The sequence below is a fragment of the Ascaphus truei genome, chromosome 18, assembly GCF_040206685.1.
Source record: "Ascaphus truei isolate aAscTru1 chromosome 18, aAscTru1.hap1, whole genome shotgun sequence".
In the NCBI taxonomy this organism is placed as follows: domain Eukaryota; kingdom Metazoa; phylum Chordata; class Amphibia; order Anura; family Ascaphidae; genus Ascaphus; species Ascaphus truei.
The window spans coordinates 29,463,886-29,478,723 of NC_134500.1; the positions used below are offsets into that span (position 1 = coordinate 29,463,886).

The following is a 14,838-nucleotide window of genomic DNA, read 5'->3' on the forward strand; positions in this document are numbered from 1 at the left end:
ATCTGTTTCTTGTCCCTCCCCCTCCATGCTAGTTTAAAATCTTCTCCAACCTTTTTAACATTCTCCCCCCTAGCACAGAAGATCCCTCTTCATTGAGGTGCAATCCATCCCTAGAATAAATGGCACCTCTCAGAAAAGGAGTCCCAGTGCTCTAAAAACCCCAATTCTCCTTCCTGCACCACTTTCTTAGCGTATCATCACCAGTAAGAAAAATTACTCTGCCGTTTATCCGGGTAGAACTGCTCAAAGTCCCGGATGAGGCAACAAACTTTATTGACACATAAGCAAAGGGGCTACACCACGATCTCCTCCTCTACGCGTTTCACCCCTGGGGTGAAACGCGTAGAGGAGGAGATCGTGGTGTAGCCCCTTTGCTTATGTGTCAATAAAGTTTGTTGCCTCATCCGGGACTTTGAGCAGTTCTGTCATGCGCAGTAGCGCCTTCTTCACACATCCTACTACCTACAAGCACTGAAGGCAGCACGCGGACGCTGGAGGAAGGGGAGAGCAAGACCCAGACCGGAGTGGAGCTTCAAGGTAAGAGTTTTAAACTTTTTTTTACCTCTCCTAACACTCCGGTCACACTAGGGTCCATTCAGCTCCCTCTCAGCCAGATATATGACGGCTTGACACCCTGGTGCAATTGCTGGTACTCTGATGCGCAGGACAGGTTCCCCCTCTTGTTTATCCGGGTAGGTTTGGGTGGCGGTGGAAGAGCTTAAAATCTAAGTAACTTGTATTAACTGCCCTGCTAATTCCCTCTTCCAGCTCTCTTATGAATACGGCAGTGACATGTAAATTTACAAGAGAAATGGAAACCCCCTCGGACAATAGATGCTTTGTTACCTCGGGTGCCACAAGTCGGCTTTCTTTAATGTACCAGACACTGCACCATAAAACAATGGCTCTATTTATTTAATGAAGTCTGTATATAAATCGAAGCTGCAGGCCTGTAACATGGCCTCAGGGCCAGAGTCCGTGGGAGCAAAGGATTCTGGGAGTTGCGTCAATGGATGTTATTCCCAAATGGAGGCGTTTCGTGCGTGAGAGCAAAGGATTCTGGGAGTTGCGTCAATGGATGTTATTCCCAAATGGAGGCGTTTCATGCGTGAGAGCAAAGTATTCTGGGAGTTGTGTCAATGGATGTTATTCCCAAATGTAGGCGTTTCGTGCGTGAGAGCAAAGGATTCTGGGAGTTGCGTCAATGGATGTTATTCCCAAATGGAGGCGTTTCATGCGTGAGAGCAAAGTATTCTGGGAGTTGTGTCAATGGATGTTATTCCCAAATGGAGGCGTTTCTGAAGCGGAAACACATGTTTATTTAAGGCTGTGTTTGTTAAGATACATTGGGGGGTGGGGAGGAAATAAAAAAAAATATATATATATATATATATATATAAATAAATAAATAAATAAAGCAGGGGGATTCTGATTCAGTACAGGGGATAACATAACTAAACATTAAATACTGGGACAAGAGAGTATCTCTGCCCCTAGCAGCTTACAATCTAATAGATATAGTGACACAGAGGGTGAGTACATGTTGGGTTAGGGAGGAGATGGTGGAAATGCCACTCACAGCAGGGGCAGATAAAGAGTCAGTTGGTGGCAGCCTGGCAGGGGCATGTTCAAAAGGGGTTGTCAAATGTCAATGTACAGGAAGCCGTCTTGCCCTTTTAGCAGTAACTCTCTCCCCTTTGTATGGCAACCTTTGCCTTCAGCCGCCCACAACAAACATGGCCGCCTCACTGAAGGCCCCGCCTATCCCCCCCGGAACCGGAAGTGTCTGCTGTGTGTGTTGCTATTCCACGCGGATCCTGCGTCATTTGCTGTGTTTCTCTCCACGCGGACAGTGAGCTCGCGGGACCGACGTCATCATGCCTGTGAGTGACAGCGCGCGAGGGCAAGGCGGGAAACCCACCACCTCACGGGAAAGAGGGGGGGGTGACGTCATTTAAACGGTGTGAACTCCCAGGCAGCAAGGGGGTTGTGTTACCTTAAGCCATATGGACAGGCTGCTAGGTGTCTCCTACAATATTATCAGGGTGCTGGGTTACCGTCACTGGCAGACTGTGCAGGGGTGGTGTGTCTGTCAGGGCAGTAAGGCACCCTGGGGGTTGGGTTACCATAAAGTGATTAAAACACAGCGGGCTCATGCAGTGGGCTGGAGTATAAGTGACCCTGTGTGATGTGTTCGGGCAATAAGGTGCCCGGGACGGTGAGGGTCCCTCGCTGCGGGGGAGGGCGCGTGCTCTTTCGCTGCGGGACATAGGGCGCTTTTGCCACGTGAAGTGACTGGGGCCGTTCTCGCCGTGTGTCGTGGCTGGGAGTGGGGGGGATCTCGGAGCATGTGGCTGGGAGTGAGGGGGGATCTCTGTGCAGGGAGTGGGGGGGATCTCGGAGCATGTGGCTGGGAGTGAGGGGGGATCTCTGTGCAGGGAGTGGGGGGGATCTTGTGTGTCGGGGCAGGGAGTGGGGGGGATCTCGGTGCAAGGAGTGGGGGGGATATCGGTGCATGTCGTGGCTGGGAGTGGGGGGATCTCGCCGTGTGACGGGGTAGGGGGATCTTGCTGCATGTCGTGGTTCGGAGTGGGGGATCTCGCTGCGTGTCGGTGCAGGGAGTGGGGGGCCGTGTCGGTGCAGGGAGTGGGGGGCCGTGTCGGTGCAGGGAGTGGGGGGATCTCGGTGCAGGGAGTGGGGGGATCTCGCTGCGTGTCGGTGCAGAGAGTGGGGGGGGGATCTCGCTGCGTGTCGGTGCAGAGAGTGGGGGGGATCTCGCTGAGTGGGGGGGATCTCGCTGCGTGTCGGTGCAGGGAGTGGGGGGGATCTCGCTGCGTGTCGGTGCAGGGAGTGGGGGGGATCTCGCTGCGTGTCGGTGCAGAGAGTGGGGGGGATCTCGCTGCGTGTCGGTGCAGGGAGTGGGGGGCCGTGTCGGTGCAGGGAGTGGGGGGATCTTGCTGCGTGTCGGTGCAGGGAGTGGGGGGCCGTGTCGGTGCAGGGAGTGGGGGGATCTCGCTGCGTGTCGGTGCAGGGAGTGGGGGGATCTCGCTGCGTGTCGGTGCAGAGAGTGGGGGGGATCTCGCTGCGTGTCGGTGCAGAGAGTGGGGGGGATCTCGCTGCGTGTCGGTGCAGAGAGTGGGGGGGATCTCGCTGCGTGGCGGTGCAGGGAGTGGGGGGGATCTCGCTGCGTGGCGGTGCAGAGAGTGGGGGGGATCTCGCTGCGTGTCGGTGCAGAGAGTGGGGGGGATCTCGCTGCGTGTCGGTGCAGGGAGTGGGGGGGATCTCGCTGCGTGTCGGTGCAGGGAGTGGGGGGGATCTCGCTGCGTGTCGGTGCAGGGAGTGGGGGGGATCTCGCTGCGTATCGTGGTTGAGAGTGTGAGATATTGCCGTGTGTGTGAAAACTCGCCGAGTGGGGGGGGAGCAGCGCTGCTCCCCCCGTGACATGGGAGCGGGGTGGGGGGGGAGAGCGGAGCTCTCGCCGCGTGACATGGGAGCGGGGTGGGAGGGCAGAGCGGCGCGTGACATGGGAGCGGGGGGGTGGGGGGGGTAGATCTCGCCGTGTGGCTGGGAGTGGGACAGAAGCTTTAAATGTAATTTGAGATAACGTTATATCACAGGGCAAAGGTCCCAGCACATTCTCGTGTGTGCGTATGTTGGGGGGAGGGGATGATTACCACATTCACACTCGCATACACACAAACACACTCACATACACATGCGCACAGACACCCGCACCCTGCGCTGGCGCCCACCCGCACCCTGCGCTGCATCACCCCCCTTTACAAGCCCACCGCACTCCCCCTACAAGCCCACCGCCACGCACCCCCCCTACAAGCCCACCGCCACGCACCGCACCCCCCTACAAGCCCACCGCCACGCGCCCCCCTTACAAGCCCACCGCCACGCACGCCCCCTCCTACAAGCCCACCGCCACGCACCGCACCCCCCTACAAGCCCACCGCCACGCACCCCCCTTACAAGCCCACCGCCACGCACCCCCCTTACAAGCCCACCGCCACGCACCCCCCTTACAAGCCCACCGCCACGCACCCCCCCTACAAGCCCACCGCCACGCACCCCCCCTACAAGCCCACCGCCACGCACCGCACCCCCCTACAAGCCCACCGCCACGCACCCCCCTTACAAGCCCACCGCCATGCACGCCCCCTCCTACAAGTCCACCGCCACGCACCCCCCTTACAAGCCCACCGCCACGCACCGCACCCCCCCCCCCCCTACACCGACAAGCCCACTTATTATAACAGGTTTTTTTTGTCGTTCTTGGCTCAGTTGGCTAAAGATTTACTTCACCCGACCTCGGAGGATGAGAAGAGGAGGCACAAGAAGAAAAGACTGGTCCAGAGCCCCAACTCTTACTTCATGGATGTCAAATGCCCAGGTAAAGAGCCCCCCCCCCATCCTCTGATCGTTGGGATCCCCCCCATCCTCTGATCGTTGGGATCCCCCACCATCCTCTGATCGTTGGGATCCCCTCCCCCCACCCTCTGATCGTTGGGATCCCCTCCCCCCATCCTCTGATTGTTGGGATCCCCTCCCCCCATCCTCTGATTGTTGGGATCTCCCCCCATCCTCTGATCGTTGGGATCCCCCCCATCCTCTGATCGTTGGGATCCCCCCCATCCTCTGATCGTTGGGATCCCCCCATCCTCTGATCGTTGGGATCCCCCCATCCTCTGATCGTTGGGATCCCCCCCATCCTCTGATCGTTGGGATCCCCCCCATCCTCTGATCGTTGGGATCCCCTCCCCCCATCCTCTGATCGTTGGGATCCCCCCCATGCTCTGATCGTTGGGATCCCCCCCATGCTCTGATCGTTGGGATCCCCCCCCCATCCTCTGATCGTTGGGATCCCCCCCCCATCCCCTGATCGTTGGGATCCCCCCTCCCCCCCATCCCCCACCCCCCCATCCCCCCCTCCCCCCCACCCCCCTCCCCCCCCATCCCCCACCCCCCACCCCCCTCCCCCCCCATCCCCCACCCCCCTCCCCCCCCATCCCCCACCCCCCTCCCCCCCTTCCTAATACCACCTAGTCACCTCCCCCCCTCCCCATACCACCCTGTTACCTACCTAGTCCAGGAGTGGCCAACTCCAGTCCTCAAGACCTCACAACTGGTCATGTATTGGGGGTATCCCTGCTTCAGCACAAGTGGCTGTCTTTATAGAAACAAAAGCTAGCAGCGCACTGCCCAGGGAGCCAGGTGGTACAAAAACGAAAAAATTTATTGAATGAACAGCATCACCCAAAGGAGCTGTAGGTCCTCCTACGCGTTTCGCACACGAATGTTATCAAGGAGTATGGGGTCCTTAACCAGGGACCCTCTTTATATACACTGAAGAAAAACATCTCCGATCAAATGTTGCGCCAAAATCGGGTCTGAGCATGACGTCACAGCAAGCACGTGCATGTGCGCTCGCCCGCGCGCATCCCCGTACCACGCCACCACGAGCCGGAATATAGCAGCAGAAACCCGACAGTCAGCTGCGCGCTTCCACGTCACGCCGGGGCTCTCCGATCTAAAGCCTCAGAATAACTACTGCGCATGGGTCACTTTGACAATGGTGATTACAATGGATCGATAAGACATTTGATTTCATCCTTTATTCAAGACATTAGTCACCTTTTCTAGTCCAATCAGATCCAGAGAGAAAGGCATTAGTGGGGACGCTGCCATCTGCTCTGAGCTACCGGGCGACCCCACTTATACCTTTCTAAAAAGCAGGGGGGCTCACAGGCGGTCCTCACTATCCAACGTTTCACTTTGCAACGAATGGCATATCCAACGCAACCCTATGGGCCGTTATCCGGCGCCTGAATGCGCTATCCGACGCTCACCGCCGCTGATTAACATGGGACTCGCGTTACAGCGGTTTCACCATCCAACGCCTCTTCCAGAACGGGTTCCGGTGGATAACCGAGGACCGCCTGTGTTGGATTTTTATGCTGAAGACCCGTTCTCCCTGTGGTGTAAATATTCAATGGGACCTCAGCCACTATTTGAATTGCTGAATGAAAAAGATGTAAATATGTGTTAAACTCGAAGGGCGTCATTGCAGGTTACTAAGGAGCTTTAAATGATATTTACTATTTCTAATAGAGATTGGCGTATAAACTTTAGCCTTTTCACACTTGTTCGTTCTTTTTTTCTTATCCCTTTCCCCCCCCTCCCCTTTTCTGCTCTTGGTGCCAGTCACATAAATGGTTTAGATCACAAATGTAATCTTCGCACGCCATGTTTAACGCGGTGCTGGAGGGGAGCCCTTTCCCGGACCACATGCTCCAAGCGTCCGTATCCCTTGTATATAAGCAAGGAAAAGACCCACGTGACTAAAAGCTACAGACCAATCTCCCTCATAAACGCAGATGTAAAAATATATGCTAAATTAATCGCCAATAGATTGGGTCACATCCGGCCTAGACTAGTACACCCAGATTAAGTCGAGTTCATTAAAGACCGGCAAGCGGCAGATAATACCCGACGGATCATTCATCTGATAGAAATAGCCAATTTAAAACAAAAGTTATGGTGTTAAGTCTAGATGCAGAAAACGCATTTGACATTATTGACTGGGCATACCTAAGGCTGCGTCCAGGCGCTGAGGCGCGCTCACGCTTGGCACTGAGCCCCTGCAGCCGCCATGAGAGCGGCTTTAGCAGGGGCTCGCTTACGCTTCTGCAAGCGCGCGGAACCGTAAGTCTTACCAAAATTTTAAATTCAAGCGCTCAAGGGAGCGCAGGGCCAGTCACATGAGCGGGCGAACCGGCTCCGTGACGTCACTGGCCCGCCCCACGACATGCCCCCGGACGGCACGCGGACCAAGGCCAGGGAAGGCACCCGCTTTCCCTCAGCCTCCGCGCGCCTCAGCACGGCTGCAGTCCTATGGACGCAGCCTAAGAGACATGCTTGGGGCCTTTGGCTTCGCGGGAAAAATAACCAATGCAATACTATCTCTATATTCAAATCCGGCGGCTCGAGTTCTTCACCAGGGCTTCCCACCCGCCCTCTTCAAAATTAAGAGCGGCACGAGGCAGGGCTGTCCCCTCTCGCCCCTCCTGTTCGCTCTCGGTACATTTTTCATTTTTATACCACCTGGGCGCTGCTCCCTTTTTTTTTGTTGGTTTCTATCTGGATATTTACCAGCGGCTGAACACGCCACAAATTATACTCATTGAGGCTCTAGGTGTGGGTAAGATTCACCTTAAGGAGAAAACAATTCTGGATTTATTGTGAGTTTGATATTATTTCCAGTGTTTTTTTTACATTTTTTTCCAATGAGGTGATTGTTATCCTCTGACGGCTTCCTTCAGAGAGTCTGTCATTATTCTGCACTGGATAGTCCCGCATCACTATGCCCGCTCCATGCAAGAGTTTAACTCCTGTGTTGTACTCACTGACACTCTATATTGCATTCTGGAACTATTGGAGCATACACTTTCCTCATACCCCAGTGGCTGTCTTTGACTGCACCACCTGTGCTGAAGCATATCCTGATCACCTGACCTGTTGGTGGCCCTTGAGGACTGGAGTTGGCGACCGCTGGAATAGTCTGATTTGTGTCTCTATATTCTCTTTCAGGCTGCTACAAGATCACCACGGTTTTCAGCCACGCGCAAACAGTGGTCCTGTGTGTGGGCTGCTCCACGGTTCTGTGCCAGCCGACGGGCGGCAAAGCCAGACTGACAGAAGGTAGCTCTGTTTTCTGCCATGCCCTGGGCACACGCCAAGGAATCTCACACGGGGGCCACTAGTGGAATATTTTCTCCCGATGGGTGCACAGGGTTTCTGGTGTTCCCCGACATGAGGGAGGATACCACCGCAGGGGGTTCCCGGAGCTCCGATTTTATAAGGTGTCGGCTCCAGGAAACTCCCCAGGTTGCCTAATGTAGGGAGCACGTTCCACAAAATCTCCCTCCCCCTGCGCGCTCTCGCCCGCTCCCCCGCGCTCAGCCCTCCCTTACGCGTCCCCCCTTCCCCCGCGCTCTCTTCCCCTGTAAAATCTCGCTATTTGATATTTAGGGTTTAACCTTCCGTCTGTGCCAAGCACCTTTTTGAGTTCCCTTAAAATATTAGCCCTACCACCTATGCTGGGAGTCTGCACCATGAATCCACCTCCCTCTCCTTACACTAACGGCGTGTTCTCCGTTCCGCAGGGTGCTCCTTCAGACGGAAGCAGCATTAGACACGATGCTGACCGCGCGCTCCTCAGATGATTTGCCTTACCTGGCCCCCTCGCCAGCTTGCCCGGCTGTGGTACACTGCACCCATCTTTGTTTGGCTCTTGTACTACAGGAAACATTTTTGCAGTTCAACTTTGATTATGTGCAAAGCCTTTCCTAAATAAATGAGAAAGTTGCCACGCGGCCCTTTTTTCTCAAATGTTTTTATGCTTTGCGGAAAGAAGCTGTAGGGTTAATGTGAGGGGGAGATCCGCATTCAGCCCTGGGGATCCCCTGTTCTCCGGTATCCGCTCTGGCTGGGCACAGATAAAGGTCCTGCCAGCCAATAGGAAGCCGGGACATCATACCTTGCAGCTTGCTATTGGCCGCGTGATGCGGAACCTTTAAACAGCAGCGAGATACCGGTGTTTCAGGGAGCATGGGGTCTCGGGGCTTACATTAAGGGGGATTACAGCGCTGGGGGACCCCTTCCCACCTCGGGGAGGTGCCAACGTCTGCATGCTATTACAGACTTATGGAAGAGCGGGGTTAGCGGAGGGGGTGCCTGCCACTATTATAGTAGGATATTTGGCACACTGTTCTAATGGGATAAAGCCCAGAAAGGAAAACAGCCTAGAAGTGACTATGGTATCTGTAAGCACCAGGGATAGGGGGAAGAGTAAGGTGAGCAAACGCAATGCCCCCTCTCAAATCCTCCCCATCTCACACAATCCCCAAGAAACACACACACCTCTGCCCCCCACCATCAAGAAACACAAACCTCTGCCCCCCACCACCAAGAAACACAAACCTCTGCCCCCCACCACCAAGAAACACACACCTCTGCCCCCCACCACTAAGAAACACACAAACCTCTGCCCCCCACCACCAAGAAACACACACACCTCTGCCCCCCACCACCAAGAAACGCACAAACCTCTGCCCCCCACCACCAAGAAACGCACAAACCTCTGCCCCAAACCACCAAGAAACGCACAAACCTCTGCCCCCCACCACCAAGAAACACACAAACCTCTGCCCCCCACCACCAAGAAACACCCACACACACACCTCCCCTTGCTAGTGAAAGCCGCAGCTCTGGGGATTAATGTCTCACATATTCTGGTTTTGAAGTTGCTGCTCCAAGGGGGTTTTTTTTTTGAGGCGACAGTTTCTAAATCGATACAAATGAGACGTTTTGCTCACCCCTTCGAGACACCAGGACAAGTGATCAAAAAGCGGTACTGTCTCCATCACACCCGTACTATGGTCAGTTTAGGGAAAGGAGACGTGGGCAGATTAACATTACACTGTATTTGCATTATACACTGGTCCCTGTCCTGTGAAAATAATGGTGATAGTCTCTGATCTGGCGCGCCGCAGTGCGCCATCTGCGCTCTCGTGACAATATGTGCGTCGGGATCACGCCTACCTTCTGCTGACGCTTGGAAGCAAAATTGGGAGGAGAAAGTCTTTCAATGCTGCATAAGTCACTACGAAAAAATACATCTCGGAGGTGGGTTATCACGCGGCGACCGCACAAGAATGAGCGCTTACACAAATGTCCGATCACGCGGGATTGTGGGGGGGGGGGGGAACCCTCACGCTGAAGGTTCGTGAATCTTCTCTCCCTCGCTCCTTGGCGTCAGATTAGTGCAAAAACTAGGATCGATTTATATTAAGAGTAAAAAAATTAAGGATTGGAAAATTTCACATGAATGTAATAGATTAAAGGCAATATTTGTTCAAAATAGAAATATGGGGGGGGGGATTGAGGGGGTGCCGTTGGTGGCCTCTAATCTTTATTTATACACGGGACATAATAATATAACACATCATGGGAATAAGCGCTAAAGAGATAAAACAATAGGAAGTCCCTGCCCCGAAGAGTTTACAGTCTAAGATGGTAGAGCTGTGGAAATAAACGCAACCAAAGCTGAGCAATATTCAGCACTTTTTATTTATTGGTTAAAATCCCGTCTTGCAAATCACGTACAGACATTGTAAACCAGCAAGACCATTATTTCTTACGGGGGAAATTAATACCATTTAATTATATGCCCGCGAGCAGACAGGTGTAACATTGAAAAAGAAATCACCCATAACTGGCGTCGCCAGAAACTGGTTGGAGATCTATTCTGTACGTAACCTTTTTTGCGAAGACAAACCATTTACAACCTAACTGGGAAGCCTTTGGCACTGGGAGATAGAGACAGATCGAGCAGGGGATCTCCCATGTCAAAGGCATTATCATTACTATTGGACGGCTCATGTAAATATATAAACCCACTTTGGCTCATTGTAAGAGCACTGGTATATAGCATTCTCCCAAAATACAGCTGTAGCTTTAAAGGGGGATGAAAGCAGCAACCTAACCCGAAGAGCTTGCACTCTACACTACTGTCTATATTTGGCATATCATAAACCTGGGTAATAGAAAAAGGGGGCTTATGTCCATGCTAGCTGAACAAACACGGGGTTCCCACTGATGTGTATGGCAGTGTTGCCTGCCTCCAGCAGATGAAGAACAATACATTTAATGCTTATTTACACTGTAACCGTGTCTTCCGTCCTGTTAACAGATTAAACACAACCAGCAGATCGGCCTGCAGTGCAGAATTACTGCTATATGTATGTTGGCTAAGCAAGATCTGCCTTTTATTAACACTCCTCATTCACATTTACTGTACTGCAATTTCTCTGCCGTTTGGATTAACAGTAATTTGTAGTTCTGTAAGTCTCTAGGTCAGGAGCGGCAACTCCAGTCCTCAAAACAGGTCAGGTTTTCAGGATATGCCTGCTTCAGCACAGGTGTCTCAATCAGTGGTGATTGAGCCACCTGTGCCGACGCAGAGATATGCTGAAAAGCTGACCTGTTGGGCGGGGTCTTGAGGACTGCACTTAGCCACACCGGCTCTAGGTTTTCATTCAACAGGGGATTTTCTTCTAGTCCACCCATGGCAGTACATCATCATCCATCTTCTGCCCATAACTAAAAAAAAACAATGACATTCTTCACGGTTCTCGGGCCAGTGGGTTGGGCGTTAGAAGATTTTCCTAGCATCGTTATTTGCCTACAACTATAGATGTGGTCAACGTCTTGACTTGTCCTTCTCGAACTCCAGTGCAAGCTTCAGGGCCGTGCTGTTCAGATCGATCGCCTGCATGTTGGAGATGATGGTTACCACCACCCCTCTGGGTGCAGACGCCATCTTGTTGTTCAATGTTGATGGATTCTCCTGTTCTGGCAAGATCAGTAGGACACTGCTGGCGCCCACAGCCTCTCCTATGTGTGATACATAGTGGCGCAGATGCTGGCACTGCCCGCACGCCTGCTTGCTCTCCACGGTCGCCCAACCCATGGCGTACTTGCCGTCTTTGTCCCAGACCATCTTGGTGTTGGGGACTGGCCGCCAAACCATAGAGATGGTGTCTGGTTTGAGGTAGCCAGGCAGCAGCTGGGACGTCCCCCGCGCTTGGTAGCTGTACAGCAGGACATTTCCGAAGGTCAGGAGGTCGCCGACGGTGGAGACGAAACATCCCCCTGCCCACTTAAACGAGTTGTCCACGTAGGGCGTGTTCACCAGACGCTTCTTGTCATTGAAAGTGTAAAACCTGCAGAGGAGGAGGAGGAAAGGCAAACGGTCAAGAACTTCGATAGGAAACTTTCCACAACAAGAATCGGCAATCGTACTTTAGACCAGGGGGGCTGAACTTCAGTCCTCAAGACCCCCCCAACAGGTCATGTTTTGAGAATATCTCTGCTTCAGCACAGGTGGCTCACTGAGCCACCTGTGCTGAAGCAGAGATATCCTGACACCCAGACCTGTTTGGGGGGGGGGGGAGGGGTCTTGAGGACTGAAGTTGGCCACTTGGTCTAGGACATCTCTGTGGACCGTTTCAACTTTATTAAGACTCATACAGAGGTGTACAGTCTCCAAAGGATCTCTAAAAACCAGCACCGGGTGTAAGTATTACGTCTCATGCGGCACATTGTCTGGTATTATATAATAAACCTATACTGAGCTTTTTTTTGGGGGGACGACGACTGTATTATACCTTCATGTGTCCATAAAGAGACCTGTGAGGTTAGGAAAGCTCTGTACATGTGAAGAAGAGACCTGTGAGGTTAGCAAAGCTCGGTGTACATGAAGAAGAGACCTGTGAGGTTAGGAAAGCTCTGTACACGTGAAGAAGAGACCTGTGAGGTTAGGAAAGCTCTGTACACGTGAAGAAGAGACCTGTGAGGTTAGGAAAGCTCTGTATACGTGAAGAAGAGACTTGTGAGGTTAGGAAAGCTCTGTATACGTGAAGAAGAGACTTGTGAGGTTAGGAAAGCTCTGTATACGTGAAGAAGAGACTTGTGAGGTTAGGAAAGCTCTGTACATGTGAAGAAGAGACCTGTGAGGTTAGGAAAGCTCTGTATACGTGAAGAAGAGTCCTGTTTAAGTTCCCAAACCCTTCTCCAGATGTTGTGCTGCTTTGGCCGAAGTTTAACTACGCTTTTACCATTCTCTACAGTTGATACCCATTACTGCTCGTTACCGGCCGGTCAGTTAGCGCCACTTAACAGTCACTAATGGGAGGATGGATTTTGCTTTTCTGTATCAGAGCTCAACAGGGAGAACTGGGACTCAAAGGGATTCCTGGGGAATCCACCAGGTGGCAGCATTGTCCCACATTTCTGCCTCCAGTGATAAATTCTATCCCAGCGGCCCCCAGCCTTATATACCCTGTGCCCCCGATAGAAAATATTAGTTCCCTGAACCCCTAATTAATTAATCTTATCGCTGACTCCTCAGACTGTGTCGAAGGTGCAGGGCAGTCACGGGAGCTTGTGTGGCCTACTCACTCTCGACTCTACGCGTTTCGCTTGTAAAAAAGCTTCCTCAGGAGTTATGCACCTACGGCTCCGAAAACGGGATTATCCGTAACCGGAAGTGACGCGGACGATCACCGGAAGTGACGTGACGCAGTCGGAGAGACCAGAGGAACCGTGCCACCTTTAATTTCTATGTGTACATGCCACATTGTTAAAATATAAGTGCGATATCATTCGTCACAATATAATCTATTCATTGAACATACAATGTTGCACTAAGAGTGTGATTTTCTGTGGGACATCGAGGATTATCACGCCGAGTCCACATGAGCTGAAAATCTATCTTGTTACCCACTGCTGTTTATTCACTGGGAAAGTGTGAGTCCCCATTTCTGTTGATACCAAGATGTCTCCTATTTAAAAAAACAACGACACTATATCTTTTTATATTTTTTCCACATACGGTGATATCTGGGCTCCCCAAACCTGTCTTTGGAGATCTACCCAAGGAGAATTGGACCGTCTCTTAAGGGTTGAGCTGCGGTTTGTATCACTTATGGTTTATTATAATTAACACATTTGCACGTTTATTAATATAAGTGAGCACAATATTATTTAATATTTATTTATTCACATTGTATTTGCCTCATAGAGGAGCGTCTGAATCACTTTTTCTTGTACTTGTGAAGAAGAAAGGCTGAACTTTAGGGCCATGCATTGACTACCGGGGCCTTCATAAAATCACCATTAAAAATCGTTACCCACCATTAAAAATCGTTACCCACTTCCTCTCATATCAGAGCTCTTTGACCGCCTGCAGGGCGCTAATATTTTTTCCAAGCTAGACTTACGCGGTGCCTATAATCTCATCAGGATCCGTCAAGGCGATGAATGGAAAACTGCATTCAATACCAGGGGTGGACATTATGAATTCCTGGTCATGCCGTTTGGTCTGTGTAATGCCCCAACCGTGTTTCAAGACTTTGTCAATGACATTTTTAGGGACCTTCTCAATTCTTTCGTGATTATCTACTTGGATGACATCTTGATTTTTTTCTAAATCCAGACGGGATTATGTGGCCCATGAAACAAGTACTCTTTCGCTTACGGGAAAACTGGCTCTTCGTCAAACTCGAAAGGTGTCATTTTCATCAAGCTTCTACCGTTTTTCTAGGATATATCATCTCTAATACTGGCCTTAACATGGACCCTGCTAAAGTCAAAGCGGTACTGGACTGGCCTCAACCCACCACTCTCAAAAGCCATTCAACGTTTCCTAGGATTTTCTCACTATTACCGCAGGTTTATTCAGAACTTTTCTTCCTTGGTGGCTCCTATCACGGCATTAACTAAGAAGGGAGCAGATCCCACCTCTTGGTCACCCACTGCGATTAAGTTTTTTGCGCGTCTAAAGAAAGCGTTCGTGTCCGCCCCAATTCTTATCCATCCTGATCTCAAACTTCCATTTACCCTTGAAGTCGATGCATCGGATGTCGGAGTTGGCGCTGTTCTTTCCCAGAGGAAGCGTCCTCAGTCCAGGTTGCACCCCTGTGCCTTATTTTCCAAAAAAAAATTCTTCTGCTGAATGTAATTACGATATCGGTAATCGTGAACGCCTGGCCATGAAACTAGCACTTGAGTAATGGAGACACCTTTGGAAGGTACGGAGAATCCCATAACAATTCTGACTGACCACAAAAATGTGTTATACATTGAAGGAGCACATTGCTTGGGAGCCCGTTAAGCCAGATGGTCACTCTTCTTCTCAAGATTCAACTTTATAATCTCCTATCTCCCGGAACCAAAAACGTCAAAGTGGACACCCTTTCTCGTCAATTT

General features: G+C 51.7%; 2 protein-coding genes across 5 annotated transcripts in view; one reads left to right on the forward strand and one right to left on the reverse strand.

Moving 5' to 3' along the window:
* The first annotated feature begins 1,730 nt into the window (after positions 1–1,730).
* Positions 1,731–8,381, forward strand: LOC142469097 (small ribosomal subunit protein eS27). 3 transcript variants are annotated; one of them, XM_075576003.1, is made up of 4 exons: positions 1,731–1,883; positions 4,291–4,399; positions 7,597–7,707; positions 8,172–8,381. In XM_075576003.1, the coding sequence occupies exons 1-4, from the start codon at positions 1,878–1,880 to the stop codon at positions 8,198–8,200; spliced, it is 255 nt and encodes an 84-aa protein (XP_075432118.1). In that variant the 5' UTR covers positions 1,731–1,877; the 3' UTR covers positions 8,201–8,381. The 3 variants fall into 3 exon arrangements, with proteins under 3 accessions (XP_075432118.1, XP_075432119.1, XP_075432116.1); XM_075576004.1 differs by lacking the exon at positions 1,731–1,883 and adding an exon at positions 1,886–1,961; XM_075576001.1 differs by lacking the exon at positions 1,731–1,883 and adding an exon at positions 2,101–2,218.
* Positions 8,382–10,119: 1,738 nt separating this feature from the next.
* Positions 10,120–14,838, reverse strand: part of LOC142469098 (serine beta-lactamase-like protein LACTB, mitochondrial) — a 49,116-nt gene continuing 44,397 nt past the window's right edge. For both annotated transcript variants that reach the window (XM_075576006.1, XM_075576005.1), the window contains one exon: positions 10,120–11,792. In XM_075576006.1, coding sequence (XP_075432121.1) covers positions 11,270–11,792 — 523 coding nt within the window. In that variant the 3' untranslated portion in view covers positions 10,120–11,269. The remainder of the gene's footprint in view (positions 11,793–14,838) is intronic.